This window comes from Porites lutea, chromosome 2 (assembly GCF_958299795.1).
Source record: "Porites lutea chromosome 2, jaPorLute2.1, whole genome shotgun sequence".
Classification (NCBI taxonomy): domain Eukaryota; kingdom Metazoa; phylum Cnidaria; class Anthozoa; order Scleractinia; family Poritidae; genus Porites; species Porites lutea.
Genome location: NC_133202.1, coordinates 46,764,399 through 46,778,689, shown reverse-complemented (window position 1 = coordinate 46,778,689; position 14,291 = coordinate 46,764,399). Strand labels below are relative to the sequence as shown.

At 39.6% G+C, this 14,291-nt stretch overlaps 1 protein-coding gene across 3 annotated transcripts in view; it reads left to right on the top strand.

The window, feature by feature from the left end:
- The window catches only part of LOC140928833 (death domain-containing ATP nucleosidase-like), a 43,051-nt gene extending 28,803 nt beyond the window's left edge, over window positions 1-14,248 (top strand). Inside the window, exons 1-5 of one of the 3 annotated variants that reach the window (XM_073378628.1) lie at window positions 268-381; window positions 3,960-4,659; window positions 5,362-5,547; window positions 7,849-7,944; window positions 13,006-14,248. In XM_073378628.1, the coding sequence (XP_073234729.1) occupies window positions 3,975-4,659; window positions 5,362-5,547; window positions 7,849-7,944; window positions 13,006-13,286 (1,248 nt within the window). In that variant the 5' untranslated portion in view covers window positions 268-381; window positions 3,960-3,974 and the 3' untranslated portion in view covers window positions 13,287-14,248. Of the gene's footprint in view, window positions 1-267; window positions 382-3,959; window positions 4,660-5,361; window positions 5,548-7,848; window positions 7,945-13,005 lie in introns of those variants that run through there. The other 2 variants (XM_073378627.1, XM_073378626.1) reach the window with 2 other exon arrangements.
- The last annotated feature ends 43 nt before the right edge of the window (window positions 14,249-14,291 follow it).

Sequence of the window (14,291 nt, the reverse complement as noted above, 5' to 3'; positions counted from 1 at the left end):
CATCCGAGAAGGGATTTTTCCCTGGGACTTTCCCTTCATGTTCCTTTGATTCATCGACATTTTTTTGATGATAAGAAATATCTAAGTGATTCTTCTTTTCGCTTTCTTCTTTAGCGAGGAAGTTTCTTCAGCTTTTTTTTTTGCCAATCCATAAGCGGAGGAAGCTGGAGGACTACCCCCCCCCCCCCCCCCCGGGTGGAGGACTGACTGAGGCTCGTACGAGTAAAGCCGCGCCGCAGACTCAGGCGAGTATAAAGCTTGTTGTCACGCGATCATTAAACATCAACAAGGTAACTAATCTTAGCTCTTCCCTAACAATCCAATTCTAAGACGCCATAAACTGGGACAAAAGGTATATCATTTGATCTTACATCTTTTGAGGTAATTAACTGTTACTTATAGCTCCCTTTGATACACTTTATTGACGCTCTATGCCTGAAACGATCCATCGTACAAACAGGAAGAAATACCGTAGTCGACAATACCACGCTTATCTACATGCTTTTCCTTTACCTCTTGCTCAAAATATCTATAAAACCAAAAACATTACCTCAGTTTAGCCGTTTCTATTATTTATGTGCTGAATACAGTGAGATCACAGACGCGGAATGTCCGCAAGTCGGCGATCCTGAATTTTTCTTGTCGCCATTAAAGGTTGTGTTTATACAGCGGAACCTCGAAAAACGAAGGGCCAAGGGACTGGCAAAAATTGTTCGCTATAACGAGGTTTCGTTATATCGACGTTCTGTTCCATATGTTTTACTATTATGGGGGTAAAGAAAATCGTTTTACTGAGGACTTCTTTGCGCTGATCGAGGTTTGTTTTTATAAAATTTATATCGAGTTTCCACTGTATCTTCCGCCTTCATAAAAAAAATAAAAAAATAATATGTTAAATATGTTTATACATAAGGGGCTATATCCTGCTTTTTTACACTATTTGCAATCTTTTTAAAAAATTAAGACAGAATCCACCAGTAAATTGAATAATTTTAATTTTCAGTGAGCAAAAACCTTGTACCAGAATAATTTGAATATTACATTATTATTATTATTATTATTATTATTATTGCATTCACTAAAGATGTAATTAGTCATCTGTAATAACACCAAAGACAATTTCTCATGGGAGTCTGAGAGAATGAACGTCCAATTTCACAAGAATTGTGAAAACATAGGCAAAATTCCGAAAATTTCATGTGTAAGAGGTAATTTTGGGAAATCTGACATTCATTTTCTTGGGTTCCCATAATAAATTTTCTTTGGTGTTACTAGTTTACAGATGACTAATTAGATCTTTAACCCTTGAAAAATATTAAAAAGAATGCAGTATGCTTTACATTATTCTGGTACAAGGTTTTTGTCCACTGAAAATTATAATTATTCAATTTCCTGGTGGATTCTGTCTTAAAACGTGTCTTGGCACCAACTGAATTCCAAAAGTAATGGTCCAGTTTGATATTTAAGGCAATATTATATTTAGGTATAGAAACTCTTTCCTGTTGTCTGTTGCCATAGATGACAAGGGGCTGGATTAAGACTTATGCTGTGCCTGCAAAAATCACCAAAATATCATGGCTGCCTGCTCCCTGATGAAATTTGTTTGATTTTTCTTCAAAACTGTCCAGGATCATTTTTTGTATGTTCTCAGCAGTAATCCACAGAAATGACCTAAATAACAATATCCTCATGCCATAGCCCCTTTAAAGGCCAGGGGATAATTGACCAATATTTGGGTATAGGTGAGCCGCTGAGGGTTTGAAACCCTGACCCTGGCCTGTTGTGGACTAAAAAATCCCGAAATCCATACCCTGCTTTGGGCAACAACCTCAACTTTATTACCATGTTTAGGACAAAGGACAAAATGCAAGCGGTCTTGCATGTTGTAAAGACTTTTATTGGCAATTGTAATAGAGAGGAGAAGTCGTTACGTCACATTCCCATGGTAGCAAAACGTCACTTAAAAGGTAGATTCGCACTGTTTCAAACTTCATTGATCTTATTTTTAATTTCATTTATTTGTCAAATGTTGGCGAAATTTTCTGGGTTAAATCCGAAAGGACCATATGTAAGTTTACAAAAAGAAAAGCAAAATTTTTGTGTTGTGCTCAGCTACTCCACAAAGGGGGCACGTGAAAAGAATTGTCCAAAATGCGTGATGCACGTGCAAAGATTTTTGTCTGCCAATCTAAACATATTGTTTTTTTTGCTGCTTGCGGTCGCCATTGCAAGAACTCCCTGTTGTTGTCATCCAGAAATTTTGCTACCATGGTAACGTGACGTCACACTTCTCCTCTCTATTGAACAAATTTACATTTTAGTCATTGCTTTTGTATAATTGGAGTACAAACAAATTTCCTTGAGCGAATAAACTCCTGAATCGTGCAGGCAATATATTGTTTACAATCAAGACAGTCTGTTAAGCAGGGCCCACACAGCAGTTTCTCAAGTGCGATGGGCTGCTAGATTCAAGTACGTAAAGAGGTGGGTGGGGGAGTGGTACGAAGGGTTCTAAGCTCTTTCATATGGATCTAGCAATATAAGAACGCTACAATCAACAGAATTTGTGTAGCAAAGTACTTTTTGATGCTCTAGCCAAAAAGTTGAATGCAGTGCGTTTTCCCTTTTTTTCGAGAAACAGCATGAAATTGATGTCGCTCTTTTTGGGCTTTCCAAGGCCAGCATTCCGATTCTTTGCTCATAAGTTTAGATCAAGTCAAGTGCCTCTGTTTATTTACCGGATTGCAGGCTGAATTGTATATGTTTTTAGCAATGTGCCGTGCTAAGCCTGATCTGCTGCTTCAAATATCTACCTAATCATGATGATAAAATTACAGTGAAACCTCTATTAAGCGGACACCTTCAGGACCTACCCAAGGTGGGGCAGGGGGGGCGCTTTATAGAGGGTGACCGCTTAATAGAAGTTTTAAAAATTGCGCAATGTTTGTTAACGATTAACATTCAACGGTTACTCTGTACTGTGATAAAGTTCTATGTTGATAAGGAAGCTGTGCTGTACTTTGATTTGTGCAAGACTTTGAGGTGGACTTTGATCGCGGATGACAATCATACGGCTTGATATTGGCCTAATTTACAGTTTTTGACAGCTAAATGCATTGATTTATCTTTAATAATCGACTACAGTACGTATTTCATGGACGTAATCCAGTACTACTCAGTATTGTCAATTCAGTCCGGTGTCTGCTTAATAGAGGTTTTTAACTATAGAAATTTATTTCAGTGCCCGCGTCCGCTTAATAGGGGTATCCGCTGAATAGGGGTTCGTTATAAAGGGAAATATAAGACGTTAATTTCGGGAACTGGATTAGTGTCCGCTTAATTGGGGGTCCGCTTAATAGGGGTTTCACTGTAATAGCTGTATAATGAAATTAGTAGCTGCAAGAAACAGATAACTTGATTATCACGTACATCCTTGTTGCGCGAAAACTGTATCCTTAGTCTGGTATCAAAAAACTAATTTAGCGAAGAACTTAAGGAAATTGTTATTATTATTATTTCGCCAAAAAGAGGAGATAAGTCCCTTCCTGGCCCCTCCTCCTCCACGGGCCCTGTTAAGAAATTACATACCCTAACAAAGAGAGGACAAGGACTATACCCTGTCCAGCGGCAAATCCCCGTATAGGCCATATAAGGGAGTACCCCGGGGGCCTTAAAGGAATGGCTTTGCCCGATTGTGCTAAATAAAAAGCCTTAAATATAAATCTAAAATTACAGTCCAAACCGATGTTTCCATGAAAATTTGTATTACCAAGTAAAGCCGTAAGTGAAAGGGAGTTAAAGCTATGGCTCCTTGACAATTTGAAGTGAAATATCATGATCTTAATGAATTTCTTCCAAACTTAAACGTATAGTAATGGATGAAAACACGTAGATTGTTTTTCTCCTTAATTTTATGAGAGAGAAAACGTTTATTGCTGCCTTGTTAATTCCTTTGACAGGTGAATTGAGTCGTCATGACCGGACAACAAAGTCCACCAGAGATCACTCGTGTTCTACTCGAGACAAAGGGAATTAAAAACAAGAGTGTACCTTGGAAGAATATAGAGCTCCCGATAGACTTTCTGTTGCTGACAGTGAACGAGTGCGAGTTTTTAAGTTGCCTTTCATTCCTGAACCCTGAATTCTTTAAGAGTTATCACAAAAGTCTTGGATTTGTGTTCTTCGGGGATATTGGTGAAGATGAAGAGTCAAAGCTAAAAATTGCCTTGATGAAATGCAGTGGGGGCTCGACCGGCCCTGGAGGCTCCACTGTTGCTGTTCAAAATGCCGTTGCTGTCTTAAGGCCAAAAGCTGTTATCAACGTGGGGTACTGCGCAAGTCTAAACCGCGAAAAAGCCAAATTAGGAGATGTGGTAGTTTCAGCAAAGCTAACAACATACGCACCCATCAAAGTCGGGAAGAATGGTGATATTGAGGAACTAGGTCACAGTGTGCCTCCCAAAAAGCATCTTGCGGACCTCATAAAATGTGTTGATGACGGCTGGGAAGCACCTCTACAAAATCCAGATGAATTACGCGTGAAGGTAGACCGCGATGGGGTATTTCTGAGTGGGCCTGAGGAAGTCAAAAGCCAAGAACGATGTGCCCAGCTCAGAAAGCGATTCCAAAACGCTGTTGCAATAGAAATGGAAGGAGAAGGTAATTTTGAAGAAATACTACTAAAAAATCGTTTATCGACCTCTAGATTTACACCAACGTTTCACAATGGTGCTCGTAGTCTTCTGGCCTACTTTTAAAGGAGCTGTGTCACGAAATTCAGCCATATTAGGTAATTACAAAATGCCTGATCAAGAGAAACAAAAATAACTGCTTAAAACGTTAAAGGAGGGTTTAAATAACACAACGGATACAACAGATGCCACGGATGGGCAAAACTGAAGAAGATTGAAACGGATTAAAATTAGGGTTTTTGAAAACTGTTCAGCCTAACAGTTTTTCAAAGTTTATCCCTGCTGTTTGCAACTTCAAAAATAATGCTCAGGAGACATATTTGTTTATCTCGAATTTCTGATTTTCTCATTTACATGAAATGTCTTTGCTTACTTTAAGTTCCATAGCGATTGAGGGCGAGTAATAGGCAAAATTAAACAAAATGAAATGGACTGCCGTGACACAGCCCCTTTAAGTTTTACAAAAGAGGAGAACTTTCTAAACTTTACCTTGGAATTGTATGCTCGTGTCTAGTTTTAATTCTTATTAAGCCAAATGTAATTTGCCAAACACATCTCAGACAAAAGCTAAATGTAGTCAGCAAACCTGCTTAATATGGAACCACTATATCAAGGTTATCCAGTTCTTACGAGCCTATATTTTCTTTTATCCCACTTGCTCTATTTTTAGGCCTTTACGCAGCCTCACATGCTCTAGACATTGAGTGGATCATGATTAAAGGAATCTCTGAATACGCAGACGGTAGCAATGTTTCATCAGACGCCTGGAGACGATTTGCCAGTGTGATGGCAGCTTCTTTGACTGTTAATATGCTCAGCGAGCCCACTGTTTTCGAAACGTGGCCTCATTATGGAGGTGAGGCTTGAAATTATTCCTGAAGCAATTTCAAACTCCTTTCCCACTTTTGTTTATATGGTCAGCAACCAGGAACCATAATCGGCGTAGGAGACCGCAAGCGCGGAGTCCACGCAGTTCCATCGAAATAGCCAAATGTGCTATTTTTAGAACCAATTGCGCCACCCTCAACGTCACAAACTGGCACGGGAGCCTGCGAATTTTTTTCGGCTTTCGTGTGGAATTTCAGGAGATGGGTGATCGTTGTGCGACTTAAGGAACGTTCAAACGGCACCAGAGAAATGTTCAACCGGTTCACTTGACAATTTGTGCGTTTAGGCGTTCCGTTCTGACGGAACCACCTTGACGGTACTCAAAATTGGACGTGTAGCCGGTCAAGTTTCCGTGTAAACAGAGTGAAAATATTGAACAGTCCCGTGTGAACGAAGTGGCCGGTCAAATGCTTCAGCCGGTCCGGTGCCATTTGACCATAGCCTTAATTTGAGTGCTCTCTGAACTTTCCAAGTGCTTCATATCTCGATAGGCAATTATGCATGCACAGTGGAAGAATGTTGGTTTTCACATGACGTCACTAAAATTCAAACTAAAAAAATATCGATCCTACAGGGATTTTACTTTCACGATGCATTAGAGCAGCTGAAAACTAATTTTCACACAAATTTTCGCTTCAAAAGGGTTCTTGGTTTTGTGATAGAGTACGCTTGAATTTCTAAGCTTTTGCGTGACGCGGCATTTACATGACAGCCAAGAGAGCTGTCATGTAGGTTAAAAAAATGACTTATTTCAGGAAAATTTGCTATTTAAACAGTTCGTGTATTAGAAAAGTATTGATTTAATGTTTATGAGTTTCTCGAAGAATGAATTCACGCTTTTTTAGCAAAACTCGGTAACAGATGTTTCTGTTAGTTTCCGTCCGCCATGTTGGAGCTCATCCAGGTGAGCACCAGCATGGCGTCTCCATACAAATCTCTATAAGTTTGGGTAAAACATTTCTTCGGATATCTCGTATACGAAATATTCTTCTGACCTGAATCTTGGCGAGGGTCTTTGTATATGTACCTCCTTTCATTTCCCAGATTCTGGACTTTATCTATTGAACGGTTTTGGTTTTTATTTTGATCTATTTTGAATGGCGTGACACTGAAAACCAGCAATAAAACGTTTTTACTAGAAATACGTTTATCACAAAAACCTCGCGAAGCTGTAATGGGCCAGCAGTAAGAGGAAAGGGCAAAAATAGCGCATTTGGCTATTTCCATGGGGCCACTCCATTACTAGAAAAGGTCTCCAGTTACGGTCTCCTAACCCGATTATGGCTCCTGTAGCAACAGATTATATAGAATCATGTTAGGTGGGACCACGTGACCACTATTTTCGCTGAGACTACAGGCCCTTCTTTTGCATTCGTCGGAAAAAGTTTTTCCCTTTTCCGTTCTATTGTTATAAATAAAACCGTATAGACACATGTATTAGAGGTCTGATGGCAGAACCCCTCTAGCCTGTGTACAGACCCCCCTTACCCCCTCCCCCCAAACGAAAATTCGCGATATTACGAAATTTATTGCACTAAAACCACATTAAATACATATCGAAGAAGAGAGTCTAACTTTTCTTGGAGCGATATCTCTTTTTGTAATAATGGCAAGTAGATCTTCAGGAGGGTGGCGGGCGGTCTGTACACAGACACTTCGAACTTTGAATCTACACGTTACTCCAGGTTGAAGCCTTGCCGTCGTGATGTTCAGTCCTTTGTCACGAAAGTTTGCTCCACTATATTGTCTCCTTTCACCCTGACATAAAAATAGGTGCAGGTGACGAACAGCTGAAGGGTAACCCTGTGATGGACTAGCTTCCTATCCAGCGGGTTAGACATACGTCTATTCCGGCACTTTGTGATACCGGAACCGGGATGAGCTCGCTGCCTATGGGCCTCTTGCCAAACCTATAAAGTGACCCATGCACTTTAGAAATCACTCTCTTCTCTCGCCCTTTTTTCTCGCGTATGAATCGAATGGCCGCACCAAAACGCGTACTTCTGCTCAGATGTATAAAAATTCGAACAGGCTGCATTGTTAGTGGCTGTATACAATAATGCAACTAAACTGCTCCGGTAGAATAGGAATAATTTATTATTCATTCAAAATATTTCTCCGCTTCTGATTGGCTAAATCCCACACACCATTCATCATAACCAGCTCGGCCTAATCGGCCTCGGCAGATAACACCCTCCTTGATCTCCATAATTCTTCAGATGAAACTCATCCTCATTCAATAATTATTAAATATCTTTACTTATTTCAGAAGCTGATTGTCCACGTCCTGCGCAGTTCCGACCTCCTGAACAAAATGGAAGAACTGTACCCTCAGGCTCGGGTCGTGCGAATAATAATGCTAGAGGTTGGTGTCACTTCAGTCAGAGTAATCTGTTATTCTGTTTTGGATTGTGTGATAATAGGCGATTACTTATCATCTGAAAATTAATATGCAATCGGTTACCAGGTATCAAAAGAATGCTCTCCATTCCACAAATGCGTCGACTCGCACCCTTAGCAACACAGTCTTTGATTTGTTGGCTTATATGGAAGGGTTGCGAGGGTTGCAAGCATCAGATTGGTTAATTTTAGTAATACGTCATGAATACCAATTATTAACCACCCAGGTAAGGATTCCCCCGTAGAGCCGGGTTAGATTCGTTTCCCTGTTGCCGTGCTTAAACTTTATCTTCGCTGCTATTTCTTATCGTCTTCTTGTTTATCGAGTTTATATTATTCTAAGTACAAAAAGAGATTGTAGAGAATGTCCGAAATTTCGTTTTGCAAAAGAGATCTTCACACTTATGGAAATGGAAAACCGAGAGGGCAAGTTCAAAACTGACTTTTGAGCATCAGTAAATATCAGAGACCTTAAGATTGAGAGTTTTCGGCATTTCCCACGAACCGCGAACGTCAAGAAATCACGTGACCAGGGCCTTGCCGTCCGGATTGCGGTTTGAGGGTCACGTTTGTACGGCTAGTCCACGCTCCAGAGGTAAGTGATTTAACGCAAGGTTTTTTGCATCCTACAACATCACAATGTCACTGTTTAAGAAGAATTAGACCTTTTAGAACTTTTTTGCTTATTGATTATCGAATTCTATTTTTTTTAAAAAGTAACTTTGAAGACAATATCTCAGCTAAAATAGAAGGAAGTGGATGAGTGAATACTAACGTGGCCGCCGCGAGCTACCTCCCGCGAATCTTAATTCCCAGATGTGGGCAGACGGTTAACGTGAAACCGTTAACCGCAAACTGCAGTTTGTCGTTTGCAGTAAAATGACCAAACCTCGATCTTAAGGTCTGTATCATCACGAAAGAACCTATCAGCAATTCCAAACTAGCTCCAACGTGCAAAAGCCTGGTTATGTAGAACAAAACAAAAATTGCGCCTGTAGGAGTGACGCGAATCATAATTTGAAATCTCAAGAATCGGAAAAGTACAGTTTGTGGTTGTAGCAAAGAATTTGAAGCTACTTAAAGAAGCGCAGGCTTCCCAGCACATGATGCTAATCAAGGCAAATAAATAGAATTTCGTACGAGGCACTCCATATCGCTTAAAGGAAGCGAAAGTATGCCGTGTCAGTGCAAGTGAGGAAATTATCCAACGGTTTTTAGATGTGTTAAATCGTCTATGGAACCTTTCCCAGCGAAGTTTGTCTGGAGATTGAGTAATACAAAGACAGCCAAAATGAGGAGAGTTTGGCCCGCCCGAGCAGTGTGAGGGTGCGACCCTCTTAGTACTAAAGTAATGGCGGCACCAAACCAAGTACTGGTGATTATAACTCCGCGACGGATTTCAACTGCCCTGAAGGAGAAATTTAAAGAGGAATTGATCAAGCTAGTGGATGAGACAATTACGCACCTGCGGAGCAACCATAAAATCAGTGGCTTAGGTCAATTGCTGGTTTTCAGCGTCACGCCATTCAAAATAGATCAAAATAAAAATCAAAACCGTTCAACAAATAAAGTCCAGAATCTGGGAAATGAAAGGAGGTACACATACAAAGACCCTCGCCAAGATTCAGGTCAGAGGAATATTTCGTAAACGAGATATCCAAAGAAATGTTTTACCCAAACTTATAGAGATTTGTATGGAGACGCCATGCTGGTGCTCACCTGGATGAGCTCCAACATTGCGGACGGAAACCAACAGAAACATCTAATATCAAAACTTGAAAACACAATAGGATTACTACTTTGGATTGCTAATGTGAATTTTCTTACGTTTAATAAATTCAAACGTACCTTGTAACGTACAGACGTTTTCTCTGCATCAGTGGTCAACGATTCTTTCTTTAAGAAATCGTTAAGCCAATTTTGTGGACTTATTATTTGACTGGCGGGTGACAATTTCCCTTAATTATATAAAGAGGAAGAAAAAAGGGAAAACCTGGATTAAACGCTTCAATGAAGTCGACGCCCTTTTTTGTTAGCCAGCCTGACAGGCGTTGAAGGGGCTAGGGGATTGGGAGTAAGGGAAAAAGGGAGGGAGTTTGTGGTCTCAAATTACTGTTAAACACTGAATTATTATCGTTAAACTTATTTGCTGTCAAGGTTTTATTAAATGGGTAAAATAGCAGGAAACGTCTTGTGCTTTGTCACTCCTCTATTTTTACAAGAACGTTTACTACGAAATTGGGTCAAAGTTTTTCTTTCCCTTGGGCAACTTATCAGCGTGTAACAGCAAATATGAAAGTGATCAAACCCCAGGGTTAGCCTTACCCAAGTAGTCAGGTGGCTAAAGGCTCAGATCTATACAGAGCGGACAAAAGCACCAAACTTTGCATGGTTGTAGCTATAGGGCATGTTAGTCAATATTAGGATCGGTGCCCACAGCTACCTCTTCAGGATTTGCAGCAACCACTCGCTGAAGTTCTACAACAACCTTCCATGATGGGTGCCCTGTGCTGAAAATTACAACCCCTTGTTTTTCGCCATTTTTGATGAAAATCACATAAAAAGGCAAGTAGATGGAAAAAGAAAATGCTGTGCATTCTTTTATTACATCTAAAATAGACTATTAATTGCAATTCACTGCCCCCAGGATCGTTACTCGGACTCGTAAACTTTGTGAACACGTTATTTCTTTGACCTTCACTGGCTTCCTGTTAGTTACCATGTTGTTTTTAAACTTCTTTTGACAGTTTTCAAATCACTTAATAACCTTGCACCCAGCTATCTAGCGGACAGACTTACCGGTAGTTATCAAATGCACTCCCGGAACTTGTGGTCCGCATCTCAGCAGCTGTTAGAACAACCTCGAACACTCACGGGGACAAGACTTTTTGAGTGTGTCGGCCCCTGAACTGTGGAACTCACTACCATTAGCAAGATTTGCGCAAGTCACCATCTTTAACTAGTTTAAAGAAAGGACTGAGAACATATCTTTTTACACAATTTTTAGAGAGTAAGTCAATATTTTTGTAAAACGTCTTTAATATCTCCAGATCATATACTTATACTTATAGAATGTATATTCAGTTTTATGCGTGACTTATTATCATTATATATAAACTTTAATGGCAAATTAATTTTAAAACAGATGAATTTTTTTTTCCTTCTCTTGTTCTTTCTTAATTCCAAATAGATTTTAACAATATGTTACTTCATGCTGTTTTTTTTTCACTCTTTAACATTGTAAAGCACCATGAGTTCAGGATATAAGCGCTATAGAAAGAAGCTATTTTTACTATTATTAATTTTAACAGGTACGAAAATAAACTCAGTATAGTCATTCATAATTGGCACAAAATGTGAAGAGAAAATGTGGCTTTCGATAACACATTTATCGCCAAGAAGAGCTTAAAACTTCACTTAAACCTGTCGTGATTCAAATTGTACACAATTTCCCCTAAAAACGGCAATTTATTCTAGCAGGTACTTACAGTCCATGAAAGACACCTTCAAGCTGCCATCTTGAAAGGCCATTTGGGACTGAGGACGCATCTAATATATAGATTTAGCCAGGGCTAAAAGCGAAGCTCTTGTTAATAAAACTTGTAAACAAAAAAAATTAATTCGTCTAATGCTAAACGGGGAGGCCAATGGAAATGGCATCAATAGATCTAATTAGCAAAAAAACAAATTGCACGTGTAGCACGCTTTTTTTTCTAATTAGCAAAACAACAAAATTTGCACGTGCAGCACGCTTTTCGTCCTTCTTTGCCGTTGTTTTGCACAACTACAACGCTGTTTTGTAGGACTAAACGTCAAACTTCCTAGTTGCACATTATTTTTATGGAGGAATTCTTACCCAATATTTAGTCTCCTGTGTTGATGTTCGCTTTTATTTTTCAGTGCCGCTCAGTTTCACCTCGGCTGGCCACTAGCATTTCTCATTGTCTCACAGCCGCTTTGAATTTTCATGTTTTTCTTCCTACAAAATTCTTCTCTTTTGTTCTCAGAAACTAGCTCTAGCTCAGTTTCTCTGTTATCCACGTGAGTGTAAACATCAAAAACAACGTTGAAAAAGACACGACTTTGTTGTTGTTTTTTCTTTCTAAAAGTCCGGGCGGCCATGCGAATTCTTTCCAATAAAACCTTGAGTTGCATTTGGGTTGCCATACCTGTTAATTGAATTATTTTACATTGGTATGTCTGTGGTGCGGACAGACGGTCGGGCGGGCGGGCGGTCGGTGTACGGTCACGTGATTACCAAATTTTCTCGGATGGGTAGTTTACCACATTTTTTTACCCATGGTGCTGCTCTGCGCGCTTCGCGCGCGAGAGCTCCGCCAAAAACATCTTCCCTGGATTTTCCATTTAGTTGACTTGTTTTTGTCATTGGTTTCAATAATAATGCAATTTTTTTTTCATTCACTTCTCTTTCATGTGATTTTCATCAAAATAATGGTAAAAAAAGGGAATTAATAGTTTTAGCACAGGGTACCCACCATGGTATATCATTATTGCTATATTACTAAGTTGACTTGTTTTAGTCATTGGTTTCAATAATAAAAGTATTAATACAGTTTCTTTTTCCATCTACTTGCCTTTTTATGTGATTTTCATGAAAGAATGGCAAAAAACAAGGGATTGCAATTTTCAGCACAGGGCACCCATCATCGAAGGCTGTTGAAGAACTTTAGCGAGTAGTTGCTGCAAATCCTGAAGAGGTAGCAGTGGGCACCGATCCTAATATTGACTAACACGCCCTAAGCTACAACCATGCAAAGTTCTGGTGCTTTTGTCCGCTCTGTATAGATCTCGCTAAAATTTTGCACTAAGCCACCGGACTAAAGCTATTTCCCCCAGGAGGAGCTCTGGGGAAAATATATTGTGTAACCGCACCTAACATATTTAATTCATTCATCGTTTCAGTATCACATTCCATGGGAAGGGGGAAGGCGTCCAAGACAAAGCTTAAATACCATTTTGGTTTAAAAATTAATACTACATAAACTTCGTGCCCTTGTCATTTCAGTCAAGACAGGTACTCCTTCAGATGACGATTTAGAGGAGCTTGCCGACATGCTTGCCGACAACTGGCAAAAAGTGGGGCGTCGACTGGGAATTGACCAAGCAAGAATAACCGCATATCATAAAGAAAATGAGAAACTATCAGAGAAAGCTTTTAAAATGTTATTGGATTGGAAGCAGAGCAAGGGCTCCGATGGTACCTACCAGGATTTGTATGACGCATTGTGCCATAAATTGGTAAAGTGTAAACTTATAGCGGAAGAAGTCTGCTGTGATAATCAGTGACTCCAACCCGAAAAGTAAACACGGGTCAAACGGTCTTCTTATCAAGAAGTGAAAAACAAATGGTAGCATTTCCTAGATTAGAAGTAAGATACTAGATACGCGGATAAGTGCTCAACACTACTGGCAACACTGAGTGAATTGCACTATTGAATGCCGGGAGCATTTTAAATGAGAGCGATCCAGTGCGAATTAAAGTAAAAAAATAGTTATAAAACAGTTACTCTGTGTTCTCTCAGCGGTGCTAGTCTACTTGCCTCAGTGTGTTTTTATCGAGAAGATAGCACACATGTAACATTTAGTATGTTTATATTATAAGCTCAAGGCTTCCAGGTTCCATCTGTACTGCCTGTTAAGGAAGTGTTATAAGGCCCAATGACTCGAGTATTTCAGTATTTCAGCATTTTATTTCAGTAGTTTTAAAAGAAAATTTACGAAACTGCTCTACCCGCGAATAGCACTTGAATTGCATTAATTATAACATATGTGTTAAAAGAAATCAGGAAAACTGTATCACTGATTCACTCAATCTAAGTGCTGCCAAGAACCATCAGTGACTGAACCAGAATAAAGTCAAACCTGCAGTTAATAGTGCAGTGCAGGCATCATCGACGAGTCGTGAAAGCTCCTATGGCACACAAAACATTAACTTGCGCCAGGTCCTTATTTTTATTAAGCAGTGTTATTTGAAAGCCCTTAACTTTAGTAAATCTTGTGAAACAAGACAGATCGAGGTTTCGTCTTGCACTAAGATATGTCTATATATAGCTAGCATGCGCAATCTGGTATGTTTAACTAAGGTTTCCAGTTACCCTTGTGTGCCTTATCGACTTTCTGAAGTTTTGGTTAGCGTGAACCTAAACAATTGGAACAATTTCTTAAATGATGTTTTTAAATTAACCGTTGCCTATGTTTTCACGTAGTTAGACAAATAAAAGCTCACTAAATAAACTGAAAAACGCTTCCGACGTTTGACTGCGTTTGACTTCTTTCACCTATCCGCTGACT